The 20,816-nt window shown below is 57.5% G+C and overlaps 1 protein-coding gene and 1 long non-coding RNA gene across 2 annotated transcripts in view; one reads left to right on the forward strand and one right to left on the reverse strand.

The window, feature by feature from the left end:
• The window catches only part of LOC135405843 (estradiol 17-beta-dehydrogenase 8-like), a 69,386-nt gene extending 58,190 nt beyond the window's left edge, over positions 1-11,196 (reverse strand). The window contains exons 1-8 of the mRNA XM_064640430.1: positions 11,051-11,196; positions 10,469-10,668; positions 9,533-9,649; positions 9,059-9,157; positions 8,587-8,672; positions 7,789-7,873; positions 7,535-7,577; positions 7,390-7,464 (exon numbers count right to left, since the gene is read on the reverse strand). Of these exons, the coding sequence (XP_064496500.1) occupies positions 7,390-7,464; positions 7,535-7,577; positions 7,789-7,873; positions 8,587-8,672; positions 9,059-9,157; positions 9,533-9,649; positions 10,469-10,668; positions 11,051-11,102 (757 nt within the window). The 5' untranslated portion in view covers positions 11,103-11,196. The remainder of the gene's footprint in view (positions 1-7,389; positions 7,465-7,534; positions 7,578-7,788; positions 7,874-8,586; positions 8,673-9,058; positions 9,158-9,532; positions 9,650-10,468; positions 10,669-11,050) is intronic.
• LOC135405900 (uncharacterized) lies at positions 1,651-2,366 on the forward strand. The gene is made up of 2 exons (XR_010426085.1): positions 1,651-1,833; positions 2,226-2,366. It is a non-coding gene; the product is annotated as an uncharacterized LOC135405900 (long non-coding RNA).
• Positions 11,197-20,816: the final 9,620 nt, after the last annotated feature.

The following is a 20,816-nucleotide window of genomic DNA, read 5'->3' on the forward strand; positions in this document are numbered from 1 at the left end:
AGCTCCTGCTGCTGCAGCTCCGCTTCCTCACGGGATGCTTGCACCCGGCTCCGTCCTGGCACAGTCCCAACGCTTCCTGCTCTTTCTGACCCCAAATCCCACCTTTTTGGGCCTCCCCATCCCATCCTCTTGGTCCCCTGGGGCATCTCCCCACCATCTCCTCTCTTTCCCAGCCAAGGCAAAGGCCCAACCCAAACTGGGTGGAACTGGGCCAAGCCCCACTGGAGTCCAAGGAGGACAAACAGGCCCAAGCTCCACACTGGGCTCAAGTGGGACAAGGCCTGGCCAGGCTGAACTGGCACCAACTGGGAAATGCCCTGCCATGCCCATTCCCAGGGCCTTTCCTCCAGGCTTTGCCCTCAATGCCTTGCCTTTCCCCCTGCACTGGTGTCCCCAACTTGCCTGGGAGCCGCAATCCCAAAGAGCCCCGCTCAGCCCGGGGGGCAGCCGGGGCTGGAGGGGGTGGGGACACCCGTGTCCCCCCCCAGCCCCACAAGGCCAACCCCAACCAAGCCTTTGCTCTCCTCCTGCAGCCCATTTTTGAGGCCAGTGGTGAACTCTGCGAGTTGGTAAGTCTGGGAGTTGGGGGGCACCCAGTGTGGGAAGTGGGGGGCACTTTGGGCCCCCCATCCCTTCCTGGCACTGGGGACACCCCAGTGACCAGTGACGTCTCCTTGTCTCTCTACAGGCAGGCATCATCGGCGGCCCGGTGGGTACCAGGGCTTGTGCTGGGCCCAGACCCTCCCCTCTGGTGGCCACCACCCTCCAGGGCATCCCAGTGCTCCCCAGTCCACCCCAGTGTGCACCGGGGAGGGCCTTCCTCAGGGCCCCCACTCTATTCCCACACACCCCAGTCCACCCCACCACACACACACAGGGCATCATTTCCACACCATTTCTTCCCTTCTTTCTCCTCTAATCCTTCCCCTTTCCCATTGCCCACGACACTCATGTCCAGAAATCCCCTTCCTTGACCCCTCAGTCCCAAAGACCCTCCCAGTCCCTTCCAGTTTTCTCCCCTTCCCCATTTCTCCTGCCCCCACCCCTGCCCTGCTTCATTCCCTGGGCCCCCTCCACTGCAATCCCTTCCTCCTCACCCGCATCCCCCACAGTCCCATCCCTTCCACACCCCAATGCCCATCCTGTGGGATCCCCAATTCCCCCCACTTCACCCTCTTTGGGTCCCCTCCTCCTCCCCCCCCACCCTCCCTGCAGGCCCTGAATTCCCCTGGCTCTCCTTGTCTCCATCCCCACCCTGGGCCCTGCAGGAACAGGGATCCCGGGGGAAACTGGGTGCAGTAGGGCTGGGGGAGCAGAAGGGCTTTTCCCCCTCAGACCAGGGGCCAACCATGGGTTGGGGGATCTGGGGACACCCGTATCCCTCCCCCAGCCCCACAGGGGCCAATCCTGCTTCAACCTTTGCTCTCCTTCCCCAGCCATCTGCGGGACAAGGAGGAGCTGGATGTGTCCAGGTAAGTCCTGGAGCTGGGATGTCCCCAGTGTGGGAAACTGGGGGAAATATAGTCCCCCCATCCCTCCTGGGCCTGGGGACACCCCAATGACCAGTGACACCTCACACTCTCTCTACAGGGAGACATCAATATCCCTCCAGTGAGGAGGCCTAGGGTGGGTACTCTGAGTTCTGCTGGGCTCACACCCTCCGCTCTCATGGCCACAACCTCCCCCCCGGCATCCCAGTGTGTCCCAGTCCATCCCAGTGTGCCCCAGTCCACCCCAGTGTGTCTCTAACCCTGCCTTTGTCCCCAGCCTCCCAAAGTTGACCTGGGGAAGCTGCTGCGCCAGTGACGCTCGGCTGCCTCTCTGCATGTCCAGGTGAGAAATATGGGAGGCTCCTCAGCCCCCCAAAGGAGCCTGGCAGGGCCCTGGGGGGTCCCTGAGCCCTCTGCAGTGGGCAGAGCTTGGGAACAGCAGAGGGACACGCAGGGGGCTGTCCCTGCTCCGTGTCCCGGGGCAGCTGGACACAGCTGCCCCCAAGCCTTGCCTTGCACTGGGGGCTCTGCAGACCCCCAGGCTCACCGGGAGGGCAGGGAGGGGCTCGGGGAGGTCTCAGAGCATCCCGGGCTGAGGGGCTCTGGGGCCACATGGATCTCAGCATCCAATTCCCTTCTCCTGCCCCAGCTCCCTGCAGACAGACGGGGTGGGGACAAGGCCCCTGCCATGTCCCTGTGGACACCGGGGGTGACGTTTGGGGCTCTGTCTTTCAGGACTGGAAGTGGTGGTGACACCCGTGTCCTGGCCCCCTCCAGTGGCATGAGGAGATGATCATCCCTGGAGGACCCCCCTGATCCCCTGGGTGCCCTGGCAATTTCCCTGCAAGAATCAATAAACCCCTGCAGCAAAACAAATGCTCTGTGTCTGTCTGGGTGGGTGTGTTCCCACATCCACAGGTGCCTTCCCGTGTCCATGTGTGTTCCCAGGGCCCCTGGGGCACCCACTGCTTTGGGGGCACAGCAGGAAACAGGGTCTGATTGGGGCTGTCCAAGCACCATCCCCAAGGAGCACAGCTTGGTGTCGGGGCAGGGGAGGGTCAGGGACAATCAGCCAAGGCCCCTCAGTCCTTCCCTGGGCTCTGGGAGGGATGGGAAAGGGGATCAAAGGAGCCAGCGGGTGTCAAATGCCCCCAGATCTCCAGGGCCAGGCTCGGGGCTGAAGGGATGGAGAGCAGCCCTGCATCCAAGGCCATGGGGATAGTGGGGGATGAAAAGCAGGATGGGAGCCAGCAATGGGAGCTCACAGCCCACAACCCCCCATGTCCTGGGCTCATCCCACAGCGTGGGCAGCAGGGCAGGGGGGTTCTGCCCCTCTGCTCCGCTCAGCTGAGACCCCTCCTGCAGTGCTGCCTCCAGCTCTGGGCTCCTCTGCCTGTCTGCAACGCACCCGCCCGCAATGGCAATGGCTTGGGGGGATTGTCCTGCCAGCCCTGGCATCTCCTGCAGCTCCATGGGCTCCTCAGCACAGCAAAAACACGCACCTCTTGGGGCACTTCCAGAGGAGGCCACCAAGGGCATCCCAGGGCTGCAGCACCTCTAATGGAGACAGGCTGAGACAGTGGGGGCTCTTCAGCCTGCAGAAGAAAAGCCTGTGGGGAGACCTCCTTGGGGCCTTCCAGTGCTTCAAGGCAGCTTTTTAGAGACATGTGGGCAAAGGGTTCAGTAGGGCCTGTCACAATAGGACAGGGGGTGAGGGAGTTAAAGAGGGGAGATTCAAACTAGAGAGATGGAAGAAACATTTGATGATGAGAATGAAACACAGGAATACATTTGCAGGGAGGTGGTGGATGCCCCATCCCTGCAAACATTCAAGGCCAGGTTGCATGGGGCTCTGAGCAAGGTGATCTAGGAAAGATGTCTCTGCTCCCCCTCCAGGGGATCCCCCGCCCTGTGCTCTTGGCTACCAGAGTGATGGGCAGCTCTCAAAGGATGCAAGTGCCCAGAGAGCAGAGGGAACACACAGGACCTCTGTTAGCAGGGACATCTTCAGGTGAGAATAGTTTGGATCCAACTGCAGCTGCTCCCTGAGCCACCTGCACCCACGGGATTCCTCAGCCCTGGGCACCATGAGGCTCCTGACAGTGTCCCAGGGTCCCTTGGGTTCCATGAGCCCCCACAGTGTCCCAGGGTCCCTTTGGTTCCATGAGCCCCCACAGTGTCCCAGGGTCCCTTTGGTTCCATGAGCCCCCACAGTGTCCCAGGGTCCCTTGGGTTCCATGAGCCCCCACAGTGTCCCAGGGTCCCTTGGGTTCCATGAGGCCCTGTGGTGTCCCAGTGGCCCCTTGGTTCCATGAGGTTCCACAGTGTCCCAGGGTTCTAAACAGGACATGATGGGGGAGGGGCACAAGATCAGGCTTGTTCCGGGAAATCTGTGGAGGGACAAGGTACCCGTGAGGGCCCCTCTGAGGTGACTGAGATGGAGCAGCCACATCCTCCTCTGTGACATCACATCCATCCTGTGACATCAAACCTCTCCTGTGATATCATATCATCCCTCTGACATCATGTCCTCCCCTGTGATATCACATATCCCATTGACATCACGGGGAGGATGTGATGTCACATAAAGGATGTGATGTCACAGAGGAGCTGTTATGTTGCATGTGATGTCAGAGAGGAGGATGTGATGTCATAGAGGAGATGTCGTGTAATAGGAAGAAAGTGATGTCATAGGAGAGATGTGAGGTCACAGAGGAGGGTGTGCTGTCACAAGGAAATGTGATGTCACAGTGCAGGACATGACATCACAGGGACAATGTGATGTCACAGAAAGGATGTGATGTCACCTGGAAGCTGTGATGTCATAAGGGTAGATGTGATGTCACATGAAGGATGTGATGTCACAGAGAAGATGTGATGTCACGGGGGGACGTGATGTCACAGGGGAGCTGTGTTGTCAAAGAGCAGGATGTGATGTCACAGGGGAGGACGTGATGTCACAGTGGGGGGATGTGATGTCACAGGAAGGATGTGATGTCATATGATGGATGTGACATTGTAGAGGAGATGTGATGTCATGGGGAGGATGTGACATCACAGAGGAGGATGTGACATCACAGAGGAGGATGTGATGTCACAGGAATGATCTGATGTCATAGGAGATATGTGATGTCACAGGAAGGATGTGATGTCATAGGGGAGCTCTGATGTCACAGTGGAGCTGTGATGTAATAGGAGAGATGTGATGTCATCTGATGGATGTGACATCATAGAGGAGGATGTGATGTCACAGGAAGGATGGGATGTCATAGGAGAGATGTGATATCATGGGGAGGATGTGATGTCACAGGAGAGCTGTGATTTCACAGAGGAGGATGTGATGTCACAGGGGAGGACGTGACATCACAGGGACAATATGATATCACAGGAGAGTTTGATGTCACAGGATAGATGTGATGTCATAGGAGAGATGTGATGTCACAGAGGAGGGTGTGATGTCACCGGAAGGATGTAATCTCATAGGGGAGTTGTGGTGTCACAGAGGGGGATGTGACATCATAGAGGAGCTGTGATGTCACAGAGGGGGATGTGATGTCACAGAGGGGGATGTGATGTCACAGGAGAGATGTGATGTCACAGAGGAGGATGTGATGTCACAGGAGAGATGTGATGTCGTGGGGAGGATGTGATGTCACAGAGGGGGATGTGATGTCACAGAGGAGGATGTGATGTCACAGAGGGGGATGTGATGTCACAGAGGAGGATGTGATGTCACAGAGGGGGATGTGATGTCACAGAGGAGGATGTGATGTCACAGAGGGGGATGTGATGTCTCTGGTACTTTAGTCTGGGCCTTCCTTCATGACCAGTCTGTAACCAAGGAAGTGCCCAGATTTCCCCGCTATTCCCCACCATTTTTACCTAAGCTGGGCTATAAGAAGAAAGGAGGAGAGGCCTTTGCCCTCTTTCCTTCCAGCTTTGGAGGTGCAGGTTCCCTGTGTGGAGTCTGTCGGGTTGGGGAGCGAGGCCTGGTAAGGCCCTGCCCACCTTGGCAGACGGAGGGTGCCGGGGTCGTTCCAGAGCCACTTTCTGTTGTCCCAAGGAGAGCAGTGGGATATCCTTTGCTAATTCTTTTAGTTGTTAGATCTTGGGATAGTGATCGTGTATATTTTGTGCTTTTGTTCCTTTTTTTCCTTCCCCTTCCCTTTCCCCTTTCCTTTTGAAATTGTACCTATATTTCAATTGTATATAAGTGTAATATAAGTGTAAATATATTTATATTTATATATATATTGCTTCAGCTGTCTCTCTCTCTCGTTTCAGTTCTCTTGGTTTTTTCTCTCTTCTCCCTTGGTTTTGGGGGGGGAGCTCTTGTGGTGAGGTTTGGAGTCTTGGCAGGGAGCCAGCTTCAAACCACCTCAATGGGATTTGTTATTATTTGGGATTTGGGGTTTATTTGGCATTTGGGATTACATGGGTTTGGGAAGTACTGGGGATTTGGGGGTTATTTGGGATTTGGGAACATCTGGGATTTGCTATTATTTGGGACATGGGAATATATGGGATTGGGAATTCTTGGGGATTGGGGGTTTATTTGGGATTTAGGAATTATTGGGGATTTAGGGGTTTCTTTGGGATTTGGGAATATATGGGATTGGGAATTATTCGGGATTTAGGGGTTATCTGGGAACATCTGGGATTTGCTTTTACATGGGATTTGGAACTACATGGGATTGGGGATCATTGGTGATTTAGGGTTTACTTGGGATTTGGGGTTTATTTGGGATTTGGAACCACATGGGATTTGGGATTTGAGTTTGGGGACCATTTGGGATTTGGGATCATTTGGGACTATTTGGAATAATTTGGGACCGTTTGGGACCATTTGGGATAATTTGGGATTGATGGGAACCCATGGATATTATGGATTAATTAGAGATTGATGGGAACCCACGGATATTATGGATTAATTAGGGGTTAATGATTTACCCACAGCTATTATGGGCTAATTAATTATTAACATGAACCCCGGGCATCATGTGCTAATTAGGGGTAATTCTGGGGGATTTTGCCTCTAAAAACTCCAAAATTTGGCATCCAGAAGGTTTATTTTTGTCGTTTTAGAGGAGGTTTAAGGCAGAAAAGATGGAGGATTTGGCTCCGCCCTCTCTTAACTCCACCCCTCCCGAATTTTGGGGACACCTCCCAAAACTTCTGGGGGGGTTTGCCTCAAAAAACTCCAAAATTTGAGGCCCAAAATGTTTATTTTTGTCGTTTTAGAGGAGGTTTTAAGGGGGGCAGGGTCAAGAGGGGGCAGGGCTACATCTGACCTCCCCCCCAAATTTAAGAGACCCCTCCCAAACCCCCACCCCAAAAATTTGGGGTCTCCACCCCAAAATAAAAACAAATTTGGGGTCCAAAATGTTTATTTTTGTTGTTTTAGAAATTTAAGGGAGGGGAGGGGTGGGCATGGTCTCGGTGGGCGTGGCCAATAAACATCTCCATGGCAACGGCTCCTGGTGGTTTTTTGGAGGGGTTTCCACCCCCCTCCCTCGACCCCCCCAGTTTTGGGGTTCCCCCCCATATTTTAGGGGAGCCCCTCCCCTACTTTAGGCCCCTCCTCCCCAGTTTTGGGACCCTCCCCGATTTTTGGGACCCCCTTTTGTCCCCCACCCAAATTTTGGGGTCCCCTCCCCCCAAACTCGGGGCCTCCCCCCCATCCCAACCCCCCAAATTTTGAGGTCTGCCCCTCCCCCCCATTGGGGGGACACTTGGGGGGAGGGGCTGGATCCGTCACATGAAGAGACCCCCTGGAATGAGAGAGGGAAAGGGGGGACATTGGGGGGACACTGGGGGGACATTGGGGGGACATTGAGGGGTCATTGGGGACACACTGGGGACACACTGGGGACACACTGGGGACATGGGGGGTCCCCACCTGTCACCTCCAGGGTGGCCCCGGTGACGTAGCCGCTGTCCCCCGACGCCAGGAAAGCCACCACGTCTGCCACGTCTGGGGGACACCGGGGGGTGGTGGCACCTCCAAGTGTCCCCAAAGTGTCCCCAAAGTGTCCCCAACTCACCCTCAGGGTCCCCCAGTCGTCCCAGTGGCACCATCCCTGCGAACTGGAAGGGGGGGGAGACACACACACACACGAGGGTCACCTCTGGTGTCACCTCCCCAATGTCCCCAATGTCCCCCCATGTCCCCAATGACCCCCAATGTCCCCAATGTCCCCCCAATGTCCCCAATGACCCCCAATGACCCCCAATGCCCCCCAATGTCCCCCCAGTGTCCCCTCAATGTCCCCAGGAGGTGCCACCCCCCCGCTGTCACCTTGTCCAGCACTTTTGGGGGCACTTTGTCCGTCATGGGGGTGACGATAAATCCCGGCAGGACGGAATTGCAGCGGATCCCAAACCTTGGGAAGGGGATTTGGGGGGGTCAGAGGGGTCCCCCTGACCCGTGTCACCCCCCCACAGGGTGTCACCAACCCCCCCCTGGGTCACCAAACCCCCCAATCCAGTTTTCCCGCTGATTTCCCCCCAATTTTTCCCCATTTCCCTCCAAATTCCCCCAATTTCCCCCCTTTTTCTCCATTTCCCAATTTTCCCCCCAGTTTTCCCCATTTCTTCCCCTTTTCCCCCCAATTTCCCTCCAAATTCCCCCAATCCCCCCCCCAATTTTTCCCCATTTCCCAATTTTCTCCCCAGTTTTCCCCAGTTCTTCCCCCTTTTCCCCCCAGTTCCCCAATTTTTCCATATTTCCCCCCAAATTCCCCTTTTTCTCTCCAATTTTTCCCCATTTCCCCCTTAAATTTTCCCAATTTCCCCCCAATTTCCCCCCATTTCTTCTTCCTTTCCCCCAGTTTCCCCCCAATTCCCCATTCCCCCCCAATTCCCCCCCAAATCCCCCAATTTTCCCCCAAATCCCCTCAATTTCCCCCCAAAATCCCCCAAATTTTCCCCCCAATCCCCCAACTTTCCCCATTTCCCCCCAAATTTCCCCACTTTCCCCCCAATTTTTCCCCCGAATTCCCCCCAAATCCCCCAATTTTCTCCCTTTCCCCTCCATTTTCCCTTGTCCCCTCCCAAATGTCCCCAGATGTCCCCCAATGTCCCCCAGTGTCCCCACCTGGCCACCTCCTTGGCCACGCTCCGGGTCAGCCCCTCCACCCCCCCCTTGGAGGCCACGTAGTTGGTTTGGCCCAAATTCCCCACCTGGGGGGGAGGGGACAATGACAAAGGGGAGGGGACACCCCTGGGACCCCCCTCGGTGTCCACACCCCCCCCCCAGTGTCCCCAAAGCCCCCCAAAATTCGTGTTTCTGGGGGTTTTATCCCCAATTTTGGGAGGTTTATCCCCAGTTTTGGGCAGGGGGGAGGGGACAGTGACAAGTGACAATGACAAAGGGGGGGAGGGGACATCCCTAGAACCCCCCCGCTGTCCCCAAATTCCCCCAAAATTGGCGTTTTCAGGGGCTTTATCCCCATTTTTAGGGCTTTTACCCCCATTTCGGGGACACTGACAGTGACAAGTGACAGGGACAGTGACAAGTGACAATGACAGTGACAAGTGACAGGGACAGTGACAAGTGGGGGTCCCACCTTGGCCACCACGCTGCCCACGAGGACCAGGGAGGCCCCCCCGGGGTCCCCCGATGTCACCAGGGCCTTTGTCACCTCCTGTGTCACCAGGAACGTCCCCTGGGGGGGCAGCAGGGGGACATCGGGGGTGGCACAACCCCCCCAATGTCCCCCAACCCCCCCAATGTCCCCAATGTCCCCAATGTCCCCCAATGTCCCCCCAATGTCCCCCAATGTCCTCCAATGTCCCCCAGTGTCCCCAATGTCCCCAATGTCCCCCAATGTCCTCCAATGTCCCCCAATGTCCCCAATGTCCCCCCAATGTCCCCCAATGTCCCCCCAATGTCCCCTAATGTCCCCAATGTCCCCCAATGTCCCCCCAATGTCCCTCAATGTCCCCAATGTCCCCCCAATGTCCCCAATGTCCCCCCAATGTCCCCAATGTCCCCCAATGTCCCCCAATGTCCCCCCAATGTCCCCAGTGTCCCCTCTCACCTCCAGGTTCACCCCCAGCACTTCCCGAAATTCCCGCTCTCCCATCTCCAGGAACATCCGGTCGCGGGTGATCCCGGCACAGGACACCAGGACACGGGGGGGAACCCCAAAGTGCTCCTGGGGGGACATTTGGGGACATCGAGGGGTCATTTGGGGTGAATTGGGGAGGATTTGGGTCCATTTTGGGTGGATTTGGGTGGATTTGGGAATCCTGGGGTGGATTTGGGTTAATTTAGGGCAGATGTGGGGGTTTTTTCCTGCAATTTGGGGGCATTTGGCTGGAATTTCCCAGGAATTTGGCAGGAATCGGATGGAATTTTGAGGAAATTTGTGAGTTTTGGGGAAATCACGGGGATTTGGGAGCTTTGGGGGTGATTTTGGGGTGGATTTGGGTCTAGTTTTGGGGATTTGGGAATTCTGGGGGGAATGCGAGGGAATTTGGGTCGATTTTGGAGGGAATTGTGGAGGTTTTCCTGCAATTTGGAGACGGCTGGCTGCAATTTTCCAGGAATTTGGTGGGAATCGGATGGAATTTTGGGGGAGTTTGTGGGAATTTGCAAGTTTTGGGGGAATTTGTGAGTTCTGGAGGTGATTTGGGGTGGATTTGGGTCTGGGTTGGGTGGATTTGTGGGGATTTGGGAATTCTGGGGGTGATTTGGGGTGAATTGGGGAGGATTTGGGTCGATTTTGGGTGGATTTGGGGGGGCTTTTCCTGCAATTTGGGGCCGTTTGGCTGCGATTTCCCAAGAATTTTGTGGGAATAGGAAGGAATTTGTGGGAATTTGTGAATTCTGGGAGTGATTTTGGGTGGATTTGGGAATTTTGAGGGCGACATTGCGGATATCGGGGGTCACTCAGGGACACTGCGGGACACTGGGGAGGGTGTGACACTATCGCGACATGTCACCGGTGGGGGGGAGGTGGCGGCGACATTACCTGCACCCCCCTCACCATCCCGGCGACGCTTTTGGGATCGGCCACATCCACCTGGAAAGCTCCGTGGTCGGGGGGGCAGTTCCGGGGGAGCCCTTTCGCTGTCGCCGCCGCCCCCGACATGTCGCGATCGGCCACGGCCACGCGCGCGCCCTCGCGGGCCAGGCGGCCGCTCACGGCGCGGCCGATGCCGCTGGCGCCCCCTGGCGGTTCGGAGGGCCAATGAATAACCGGGGCCATCGAGGGGTATGGGAACCGCCCCTGGCGCCCCCTGGCGACCCGGAGGACCAATGACTGCCCAAGGGCACCAGTGGGGACCACTTTAACCAGTGACCCCTCCCAGTGTCCTCCCAGTGTCACCAGTGGGATCTAGTGTCACCAGTGACCTCCCCCAGTGTCACCAGAGGGGTCTGTGACCATCCCAGTATCACCAGTGACCCTCCTAGTATCACCAGTGTCACCTTTAACTCCTCCCAGCGCCCCTCCCGGGGGTCTCCCCGCCCTAAGTTCCCCCCCACTCCTCCTCTGGGGGTCTCCCCTTCCCTCTCGCCCCCAAAACTCCCCAAAATCCCCCCCAAAACCCACCCGTGACCAGCGCCACGACCCCCGCCAGTCGCCCCACCGACCTCCCCAACATGGCGGCGCCGGAAGTGAACACCGAGACGGAGGTGCGCACGCCGCGCCGCTCTGCCCGCACCAACTCTATGGTCAGTCCTCCAGCCGGAGTTTTTCGGCTTTGCCCGGGTTTTTTTCCCCCTTTTCCCTGATTTTTCCCCTCCCATAAACACCTGAATCCCCTCGTGGCATCGCCAAGTCCTGGATTTCACCCTCTGGGCTCCTCCAAATGTTTCCATTTTAATCCACCAACCGCATTGTTTGCTACAACCCTGAATAACAGTATTAAGAAAAAAAACACCCCGGAAATTCCAAAAATTCTCCCGGAATTCCGCGATCCGCACGTGTGGATCCCACTCCAACCTCTTGGGGCGACCCAGACCCCACATGCCGGATTTTAGGACGGGGGTGAGGCCGCGTTTTTGGTCCCAAATTGGGGGGGGGAGGGGAAGGTTGGGAATTGCAGACCCCGTTCCCGAGGGGATGATCCCTTGAGAAAATTGGGATATAGCATGGGAAAAGAGGCCAGAAAGAGGTGTTTGGGGTGGGAATCAGGGAGGATTTGGGGGTCTCAATTTGGGAATTCTGGATCTCATTTCCAAGGGGATGATCCCACGGGAAAACTGGGATTTTGGGGTCCCAAGCCGGGAATTGCAGATCCCATTCCCGGCGGGACGATCCCGGGACGCTCCCGCGGGAATACTGGGACACTCCCAGGGGAACACCGGGATCCAGGCGGTCGGGAATGGGAGGCTTTGGGGTGGGATTCAGGGACGATTTTGGGAATTGTGGATCCTATGCCCAAGGGGATGATCCCATGGGAAAACTGGAACCACCGAGTCCAGAACTGACCTCAGCAGTTCCAGCAGCAGGGAGGAGATGGAGGGGGGCTTCAGGTGGGCAAACCTGACAGTGCTGACAAACAGGGAGACCACAGCCGGGTGAGGCAGGCCCGTGGAAAAGGCTCTAAAAAACCCTCCCCGAAGTTCACTCCCTCTGCTCTCTGCACTTTGGGGTTCTGGGGGTCCCCCCGTTCAGGCTGTTGCAGGTCCCTCGTGTTTTGGGGGCCCCCTCTCCGGGGTTCTGCCTTTTCCGGGCTGCTGCAGATGCCGGGAATCCCAGGGGTCCCCCCTCTCGGAGCCCCCTCTTTCAGGGGCCGGGGGTCCTCGGCCCCCCCACCCCTCTGGGCTCCCCCTCTCCGCGCTTCCCCTCCCGCCCCCCCAGGCTGCCGGGGGTCCCCCAGCTCCGCTGTCGCCCCTCTCTGCTCTCCCCGCTCCGGGGGCCCTAAAAAAGGGGCTCGTCGCGTCCCCCCCGCCGGCACCGGGCTGACAATGGGGGCGGCGGGGCCTGACCCCGCAACACCGACCCCCACCGCGGGGGGGTCCCCGCATCCCCCCGCCCACCTCCCGCCTCTGCCGGGAACCCACCCCGGGATCCCCCCCAACAAAACCAAACCACCTCCCGGGGACCCCCCGAGGTCCCCCCGAGGGCCATTTGCGGCTCAGCTCCAAACATCCCCCCCAAAACCCCCCGCACACCCCCAACCCATCGCACCGAGCTCCCCCTCCCCGCCCACTCAGGGGGGCGATGCTCCTCCTCTTCCTCCTCCTTTGCCTCTGCCCGCTCCTCCTCCCCCCGCTCCATCCCCCGAGCCGGGAGCTCGAGGTGAGTTGGGGGCCCCGATGGCAAAGGGGCAGAGGGGAAGGAGAAGAGGGGCTGGGAGCCCCAAAGTGAGCGAGAGAGGGGGTGGGTCACTGCCAAAGCAGCGGGGGGCGACGGGCAAAGGGTGGGAGAGGGGAAGAAGGGGAGGTGGGAGAGCGGCAAAGGGGTTCCCGTGGGGGTCCCTTCGTGTCCCCACAGCTCGATCCCTGGAGAGGAGGGACCCCCGGGCCCCAGCGGCTGATGGGGGCCGGGATGTTTGTTGGGAATTCCCGGCAGGCCGAACAAAGGCCCCGGCCACGCGTCGGGAACTCTTTGATTGTCCCCAACAGTGGCGGGAGTTCCCCAATTCCCGCCCCCCAAAGTGGGGAGATGGGAGAGGGGGAAGGCTGGGAGTGTTTTTGGGGTGAGTGTTGGGGCTGTCGGGGGGCAGAGTGCTGGGGAAGGGGGTTTTGGGGGATGCCAGGGCCGAGGAAAGGGGAGTGCGGGGCTCTGGAGAGGTGGGGTGGGGGGTCCAGGGAGATCCCCTGGCCAGGGGTCGGCGGTGTGGGGGAAAGGGAGGTCCTGGGGGTCGGGAGAATGGCCAGAAAACGGGGTTCAGGGGGTCCCCCCGTGTTCCAAAGAAAAGGGTCCTGTGGGTTGTGGAAAAGGCAGGCCTGGGGGTGCAGGGGGTAGCAGTGTGAAGGGAAAGCAGGGCCTGGGGGCTGGGAGAGGGGGGCTGGGCGGGAAAGGGGGTTGCAGGGGGGTCTTAGTGCAGAATAAGGGGGTGCCAGGGGGGGTTCCTGTGGCCAGGAATGGGGGTTTGGGGGTGTCCCAGAGGGAAGGCAAAAGGGGGGCTGTAGGGACTGGGAGAGGAGGCCCAGGGGGTCTCTCGGGTCCTTGTGTCCAGGAAAGGAGGGTGCAGGGGCCTCCAGTGTGAGGGAAAGGGGGTTCAGTGGGTGGGGAGAGCCGGGATGTGCAGGAAGGGCAGTTCAGGGGGTGCCGGGTGTTGAGGAAAGGAGGGGTTGGGGAGTGGGAAAGGCAGGAGTGGGGGTGGAGGGGGTGGCAGGGTGAAGGAGAAGGGAGGGTGTGGGGACTTGGAGAGGTGGGATGGCTGGGAAAGGGGGTGCAGGGGGGTCCTGGAGCTGAGGAAGGGGGTGAGAGTCCCAGTGGTGGAGAGGAGGTGCAGGGGGGTCCTGATGGGCAGGAATGGGGGTCCAGGGAGTGCCAGGGTAAAGGAAAAGGGAGTCTGGGAGAGGTGGGGTGACCGGGAAAGGGGGTGCAGGGGGTTCTGTAGCCAGGGAATTGGGTGCAGGGGGTCCTGGTCTGGATAAGGGGGTGCAGGGGGGATCTGGTGTCCAGGAATGAGGCGTTCAGGGGGTCCCTGGGACACTCCAGGAGCACCCTGCAGGATAAGGCAGGAGTGGGGAACTGGAGAGACAGGGAGATTTGGGAGCTCTGGGACACTGAAGTGGGGAGCCTGGAGAAGGGAGAGTGCTGGGACCCCCGTGAGCCCAGCCAGGGAGACCCCAGAGAAAGGGGAGCCCAGAAAAGGGGGACCCCCGGGATTTCTGGGACCCACAGCACCGTGGAGAGGGCGAGACCCCAGAGAGGTGGGACTCCTGAGAGCCCCAGCACCCCAAAGCAGAGTCAGGGGAGAAGGGACCCTGGGGCCTCCAAAACCCCCCTCATCCCTAAGCAGGGGGACTGTGGAGAGGGGGAAACTGCAGGACCCCCAGCAGCCCAGAGAAGGGGGTTCCTCAGAATACCAAAGTGGGAAGACCCCTGGGATTCTTGGGACCCTCAGCAGCCCAGAGAGGGCGGGACCCTGGAGAGGGGGGACTCCCAATACATGTGGGACCCCCAGCAGCTGAAAGAGGGGGGACCCCCAGAACCCCAAAGTGGAGAACTTGAGAGGGGGAACTCCTGGAAGGGTGTTTTTGGTCTGAACCTTGAAGGTCTGGGTTTTTTTTTTTTGCAACTTGATGTTTAGGAGGTTTTTATGGACACAGGGTGCCCAGTGACTTCTAGAGATGGACTTGGGCGGGAGGAACCCCCAACCCAATGTGCTCACCTCTTGTTTTTCCCCCCACAGCAGGATTTCTCCTTCCCAAAGCTTGGCCAGATGAAGGAGGCTGCGAGGAAGAGGAAGATGCCACGGGCCCTCCAAGCAGGTGAGGAGGAAGTCAGTGCCCCTTTGCCCTGTCTTGTCCTGTATCTCTCAGCCCAGCATCGCCCCCGGCTGCTGGACAACCCCGCTGCCGCCGCCGTCCTGCCAGGGCCGGATTTGGGGGGATGTCCTTGGCCTTCCCTCTGGGCCGGAGGCAAATCCCCTCCCTGAGCTTCTTCCTTCCACTCCTTGTTCCTTTTCCTTCTTCTTCCTTCTCCTTGTTCCTTCCTCTCCTTCCTCATGTTTTTTCCTTTTTCTCCTTCCTTCTCCTTCCTTTCTCTCCTTTCTCCTTTTTCTTTGTTCTGTCTTCTCCTTCCTATTCATCATTCCTTGTCTCCTTGCTCCTTCCTTCTCTCAGGACCAGCATGGCCAGCAGGACCAGGGCAGTGGTTCTTCCCTGTACTTGGCACTGGTGAGGCCACACCTCGAGTACTGTGTCCAGTTCTGGGCCTTCTTCTTGCTTCCTTCCTTCCTTCTTCCTTCCTTCTTCCTTCCTTCTTCCTTCCTTCTTCCTTCCTTCTTCCTTCCTTCTTCCTTCCTTCTTCCTTCCTTCTTCCTTCCTTCTTCCTTCCTTCTTCCTTCCTTCTTCCTTCCTTCTTTTTTCCTTCTTCCTTTCTTCTTCCTTTCTTCTTCCTTTCTTCTTCCTTTCTTCTTCCTTTCTTCTTCCTTTCTTCTTCCTTTCTTCTTCCTTTCTTCTTCCTTTCTTCTTCTTCTTCCTTCCTCTCTGTGTTTCTTTTTCTTCTTGTTCTTTCCCTTCATATTCCTTCCTCTCCTTTTTTCTTCTCTACCCTCCTTCCTCTCCATCTTCCTTCTCCTCCCCCTTCCCTCTGGGCCAGAGGCAAATCCCCTCCCTGTCCTTCCCTCCTGCCCCAGGCCCCGAGCTGAGGACGGAGAGCACGGAGGAGAAATCCCCCTGGCAGACCCTGGTGGGAGAGGCCGTTTTGAAGGGCTCCCCGGCACAGGAAGGCAGCGGGGAGGAAAAGGGCAGGAGATCCCTCAGGAGGAGGGGCTCCAAAGCCAGCCCAGGGTGCTCTGTGGAGGAAAGACTCAACCTGTGCTGGGAAGGTGGCCGGAGCTTGAGCCAGAGCTCCGAGCTGGTGGTCCCTGAGCAGCCTCCCAGCAGGGAGAAGCCCTTCAGGTGCTTGGAATGTGGGAAGAGCTTCAACAGCAGCTCCAAGCTCCTCGCCCACCAGCGTGTCCACACTGGGGAACGGCCCTACGAGTGTGAGGAATGTGGGAAGACCTTCCTCTATAGCTCCCACCTCCTCACCCACTGCCGGGTGCACACGGGGAACGGCCCTACAAGTGCTTGGAATGCGGGAAGGGCTTCAGCGTCAGCTCCCGCCTGATCTGTCACCAGCAGATCCACACTGGGGAACGGGGGCCTCGGCCCTACAAATGTGGGGAATGCAAGAAAAGCTTCACATACAATTCTGACCTCGTCACCCACCAGCGCACGCACACGGGGGAGAAGCCCTACGAGTGTGGGGAGTGCGGGAAGAGGTCTCGGAGTAGCTCAGATCTCCTCAGGCACCAGCGGACACACACGGATGAGAGGCCCTTCCGCTGCACCGACTGTGGGAAGGGCTTCAAACAGAAGTGCACCCTCATCACCCACCGGCGCATCCACAGCGGGGAGAGGCCCTACAAGTGTGCGGAGTGTGGGAAGAGCTTCACCCACAGCTCTGCCTTGACCACACACCAACGGACCCACCAGTAAGGGAAGCCCTACGAGTGCCTCGACTGCGGGAAGAGCTTCATCTGCTGCTCCAACTCCATCACCTGTCGGAGGACTCACCTTGGGAACAGGCTTGGTGACCCACATTCCCAGTGACCCACCTTGGGAAGACCCCTGGCTGGTGGACTGTGGCAGGATAGTCCCAGCCTGGCCAGACCCAAGGTCCAATCAAGCTCATAATCAAGCTGTCATGCAAGATCAACTGCTGGAGCCAGGCTGTTGTCTTGGTGTTAACTCTGCTCAAACCATCCTGGTTGGTCCAGCGTTGAACACACACCCTGCTGGTTGAAGTCTGGGTTGACAGATAAGCTGAAAGCTGGCCTGGAAAGGTGGACCTGGCACTCAATCACTTTATCCTATAAAAAGTCCAGTCCCCTCTCATGCAGTCGGGTTCTTTCTGACAAAACCCTCCCTGGGGTGTGTGTGGAGATTCCTCCCTTGGCTGGGGACGCCCTCCAAGGTCACTCCTTGAGGCTGAGAGGAAGATCTCCCCACAGGCATTGGTCTGGGTGAGTTACATCAGATCTCAATAATTATTTCTGTTTTCCAGCTTTTATAGAACTGCTTCAATAAATGCTTTGTTCCAGTGCCCTGTACTGCTTTACGCTGTATTAGACTCTACTAGTAGAATTTTAGTGTTTATATTGTTTTAGTGTTTCTGTTGTGCAGTAAATAGTTCTGATTAAGGGTTTTTGTCTGATCATTTGTATAAGGTACATTATTCATTTTATATAAATATTCTTGTTTTGCCATCATTAAAACCTGTGGGACAAAGTGGCTTAAGAGCTCTTTAATTCCTTTAAATTTAAACTGTGAACAGAGTCCAGGGCTAAGAGAGGATTCAACCACACCCAAACCCTTCCCTGGGAAGGAGTTCAGAAAGCCAGGGAGTCCTTTCTGCACCTCCAGACTCTCTGGCAAGGCTTTGCTTTTTAAGACTTAGTCTGAGCCTTCCACTCTCCCGTGACGGGGTCTCCACATCCTCCTGGTTCCCCTTGTGTCGTGGTTTGACCCTGGCCAGATGCCAGGGGCCTGTTGAAACCACTTCACTACCCTCCTGTCTGAGTGTAAAGAGACTGGAATGTTTTGCTAAGGAGGATGAGTTATGAAGTAGACCGAACTCCTCTCTCTCAGCAATTGTAAATCCAAAATTAAGAGGCTCCAATCGAGGAAGTATGGAAAAAAGGAAGAAATAACAGCCCTTTATTAAAGGATATATGTGTCTTGGCAAAACCAGCAAAAGAACACAAAACCAACTAAACAATAATCCTGTGCCCAAAAAGTCCCCTTCAAACAAAGGAAACAGTTTGATACTTCCCTGTGCTCTGGCGCAATTCCAATCCCGGTTGGCAGGAGCCGTTGGATCCCTGGAGGGGCGGGGCCTGCAGTGCTGGGTGTTGGCCAGCAGGGGGCACTGTTGGATCCCTGGAGGGGCGGGGCCTGCAGTGCTGGGTGTTGGCCAGCAGGGGGCACTGTTGGATCCCTGGAGGGGCGGGGCCTGCAGTGCTGGGTGTTGGCCAGCAGGGGGCGCTGTTGGATCCCTGGAGGGGCAGGGCCTGCAGTGCTCGGTGTTGGCCAGCAGGGGGCGCTGTTGGGCCCCGGATCGCAGCAAAAGCCAAAAATGGAGATTTTCCCCCAACGAGGAGGGGAAGGGGAAAAGGGGAAAGAAGGGCGGTTTCTTTCCCACTAAACTCACGCTGTCTGTGCCTGGCTGTGGTCAGGACTCCCCTTTTTTCGTTGGTGAGCACAAAACTCTCCGATGGAATCTGAGCAGATTGGGGCTGGAGACAGAGCAGCGTGCAGGCAATCCGAGGCTGGAGAGCAGCCAGATGACCAGGTCGAGAGCAAAACGGCCTCAGAGCTTTTTCCAACACACACACCCCTTGCCTCCATTAAGGCAAAAAGTGAAGTGCCACTTTCCAAGGAGAGGAGGGGAGAAAAAAACTCCTCACGAGTGCCCCCCAGCCCCAGGGAGAGCTGTCAGGCTGGAAGTAGTTCTGCCAGCCAGCTCCTTTGGGTAGGTAATCACCCAAGGCAGAAAACTGTCCTCCCCATTCAACATCCCTCCCCCACAGGCAGCAGGGGAAAGAAAATTCCCGTTTGGTTTTTCAGAACAAGTAAACCCGTGACACTGGGGAACAAATCCCCCAATGTATTTCCCCCCATCTCTACAGAGAGTGGACGCAAAGAAAGAAAACAGAAATATTATCTGGGCATGCAGGGATGAAGTTGGTAAAGCCAAAGCCCAAATGGAACTGAATCAGGCCAGTGATGTCAGAGACAACAGGAAGGACTTCTTTAAGTCTGTAGCTGACAAAAGGAAAAGCAGGGAAAATGTGGGCCCATCTCTCAACAAGATGGGGGAGCTTGTTCCACAGGACAGGAAAAAAGCAGAAATACTGAATGTCTTCTTTGCCTACGTCTTTCCTGGTTTTTCCAGGAAAACTGGACTCTAGGAAACTGACTCTAGGAAACCCTGTTCCAGAACAGGCCTTGGACTAGAGCACCTTAGTCTTTCCGTGATTCTATGCAGAGGGTGAGCAGTGGCCACCAGCAGAGCAGGGCCATACCCACAGTGCAGCCTGTGCCAAAGCACACACAGCATAGAGGGGCTCCTCCGCCAGAACCAACGGCAGTCGCCATCAAGACTCCAGGATGTGTCCTCGTTTTCTTCTGTTCCCCCTGCTGGCTTTGCTTCTCCCATTCCCCCATCCCAAGGCTGTCCCCTCTTCTTCCCTCTGCTTGCCTCTGGGACAGGTGGGGACCTGTCCAACTCTCTCTGCCCTTGGTCTGAGTGCAAATGAGTCCGGCAGACATCTTCAAGGCTGAAAGAGAAGCCAGGCCTGAAGGCTGAGCCAGAGCTGTCCTCTGCTCCCTTCAGCTCTGCTCACAGCTGCATCTTCAGCCTGTCCCAGAGGCCAGGCAAATGTGTGCCCTTCCTCCGGGAAGGCTTGAAGCACAGTGGTGTTAAGATCATGGCCTCCAGGTGAGCTATTGCTGCTACTCAGTTGCCAGACTCTTGCAGTGCTTTCGAGCCCTCCTCTTTGTGTTCTGGGCAGAAGATAGTGGGTGAGCTCCTGGTAGCCTTAAAACACAGGCAAATCCCTGATCCCGTGGGAAGCAGATCAGTTTATAGCCCATAAAGAAAAAGGGAAATTTCTTCAGCCTGTTTGTGGTCCATTGTAGTGTCCCTCTGCTGAGAAAGCTGGTGCAGAACCTCTGATCTTTCAGTTGGTGTTGTCATCGAGACAAAGTGGGACAAGATGTGTTTGAAAGTTTCTTCCTGCCCTGCTGTGTGCTGCCCGTTGGCTGGTGGAGCAGCAGAGCAGAAATTCACTGTTGGCATCTGGCAAAGCAGCAGGAGAGAGCAGTTGTGAGGGGAAGGGGGGTGAGGTGTCTGCTCTTCAAGAGGGACAAGACAAAGGAGTTGGGGAATTGTCCTGGAACTCTGGCCTGGCGGGCTTGGAGCGCTGGGTGGGCATTTCTTGAGAGCTGTGGTGGCCCCACTTCGTCCTGAGCCTCATTTGATGGCAGTGTGTCCAGAGGCAGCCCGGCTCCAGGCTGAAGCAAAAAGCCAGAGCGGGTGATGCGGGAGCTGCTCCAGCGCCTACCGCAGCCTGCGGCCCGGTGGGAGCGTCCCGGGCCCTGCCCCGGGGCGCCCTGAGGCGGGGCAGTGCCCACTCCCGCCGGCCGCCCTCACAAGGCCCAGGCCGCCTCCTTCCCACAAGGCCCAGCAGGGCCGCCCTCACACCTGCCCCGCCCTGCCCTGTCCCGCCCGGCCCCACCCTGCCCCGTGGCCTCTGTCACACCCCACGCTGACGTGCTGAGCCTTCCACCAGCCATTGTGACGCCACAGGCGCCAGTCGGGCACGGCTTTGTTGGTGCCCGCAGCCGGCGCCCAGAGCTGCTGTAGCCTCTCGGGGAGCAGCAGCACATCCCGCTCGGGGAGCATTGCGCGCCTGCATCGCCGTCTTGGCAGCTGCAGGCCACGACCACTGCGCAGGGCGACCTCGTCTGCCTTGTGCTTCATACCCTCTGCCCGTCCTTATTCTCGTCCCCTTTGTCACCCTCCCCCTAAACCTCGCCCCGTCCCATTCCTCATCCCCACTTGGCTCCCGGCAGCCTGCCGGGGCCTTCTTGCCCTTCCTGCTGCTGGGAGCTCCAAGCAGGGCCATGCCGTGGCTTCTGAC

Source organism: Pseudopipra pipra, chromosome W (assembly GCF_036250125.1).
Source record: "Pseudopipra pipra isolate bDixPip1 chromosome W, bDixPip1.hap1, whole genome shotgun sequence".
NCBI lineage: Eukaryota > Metazoa > Chordata > Aves > Passeriformes > Pipridae > Pseudopipra > Pseudopipra pipra.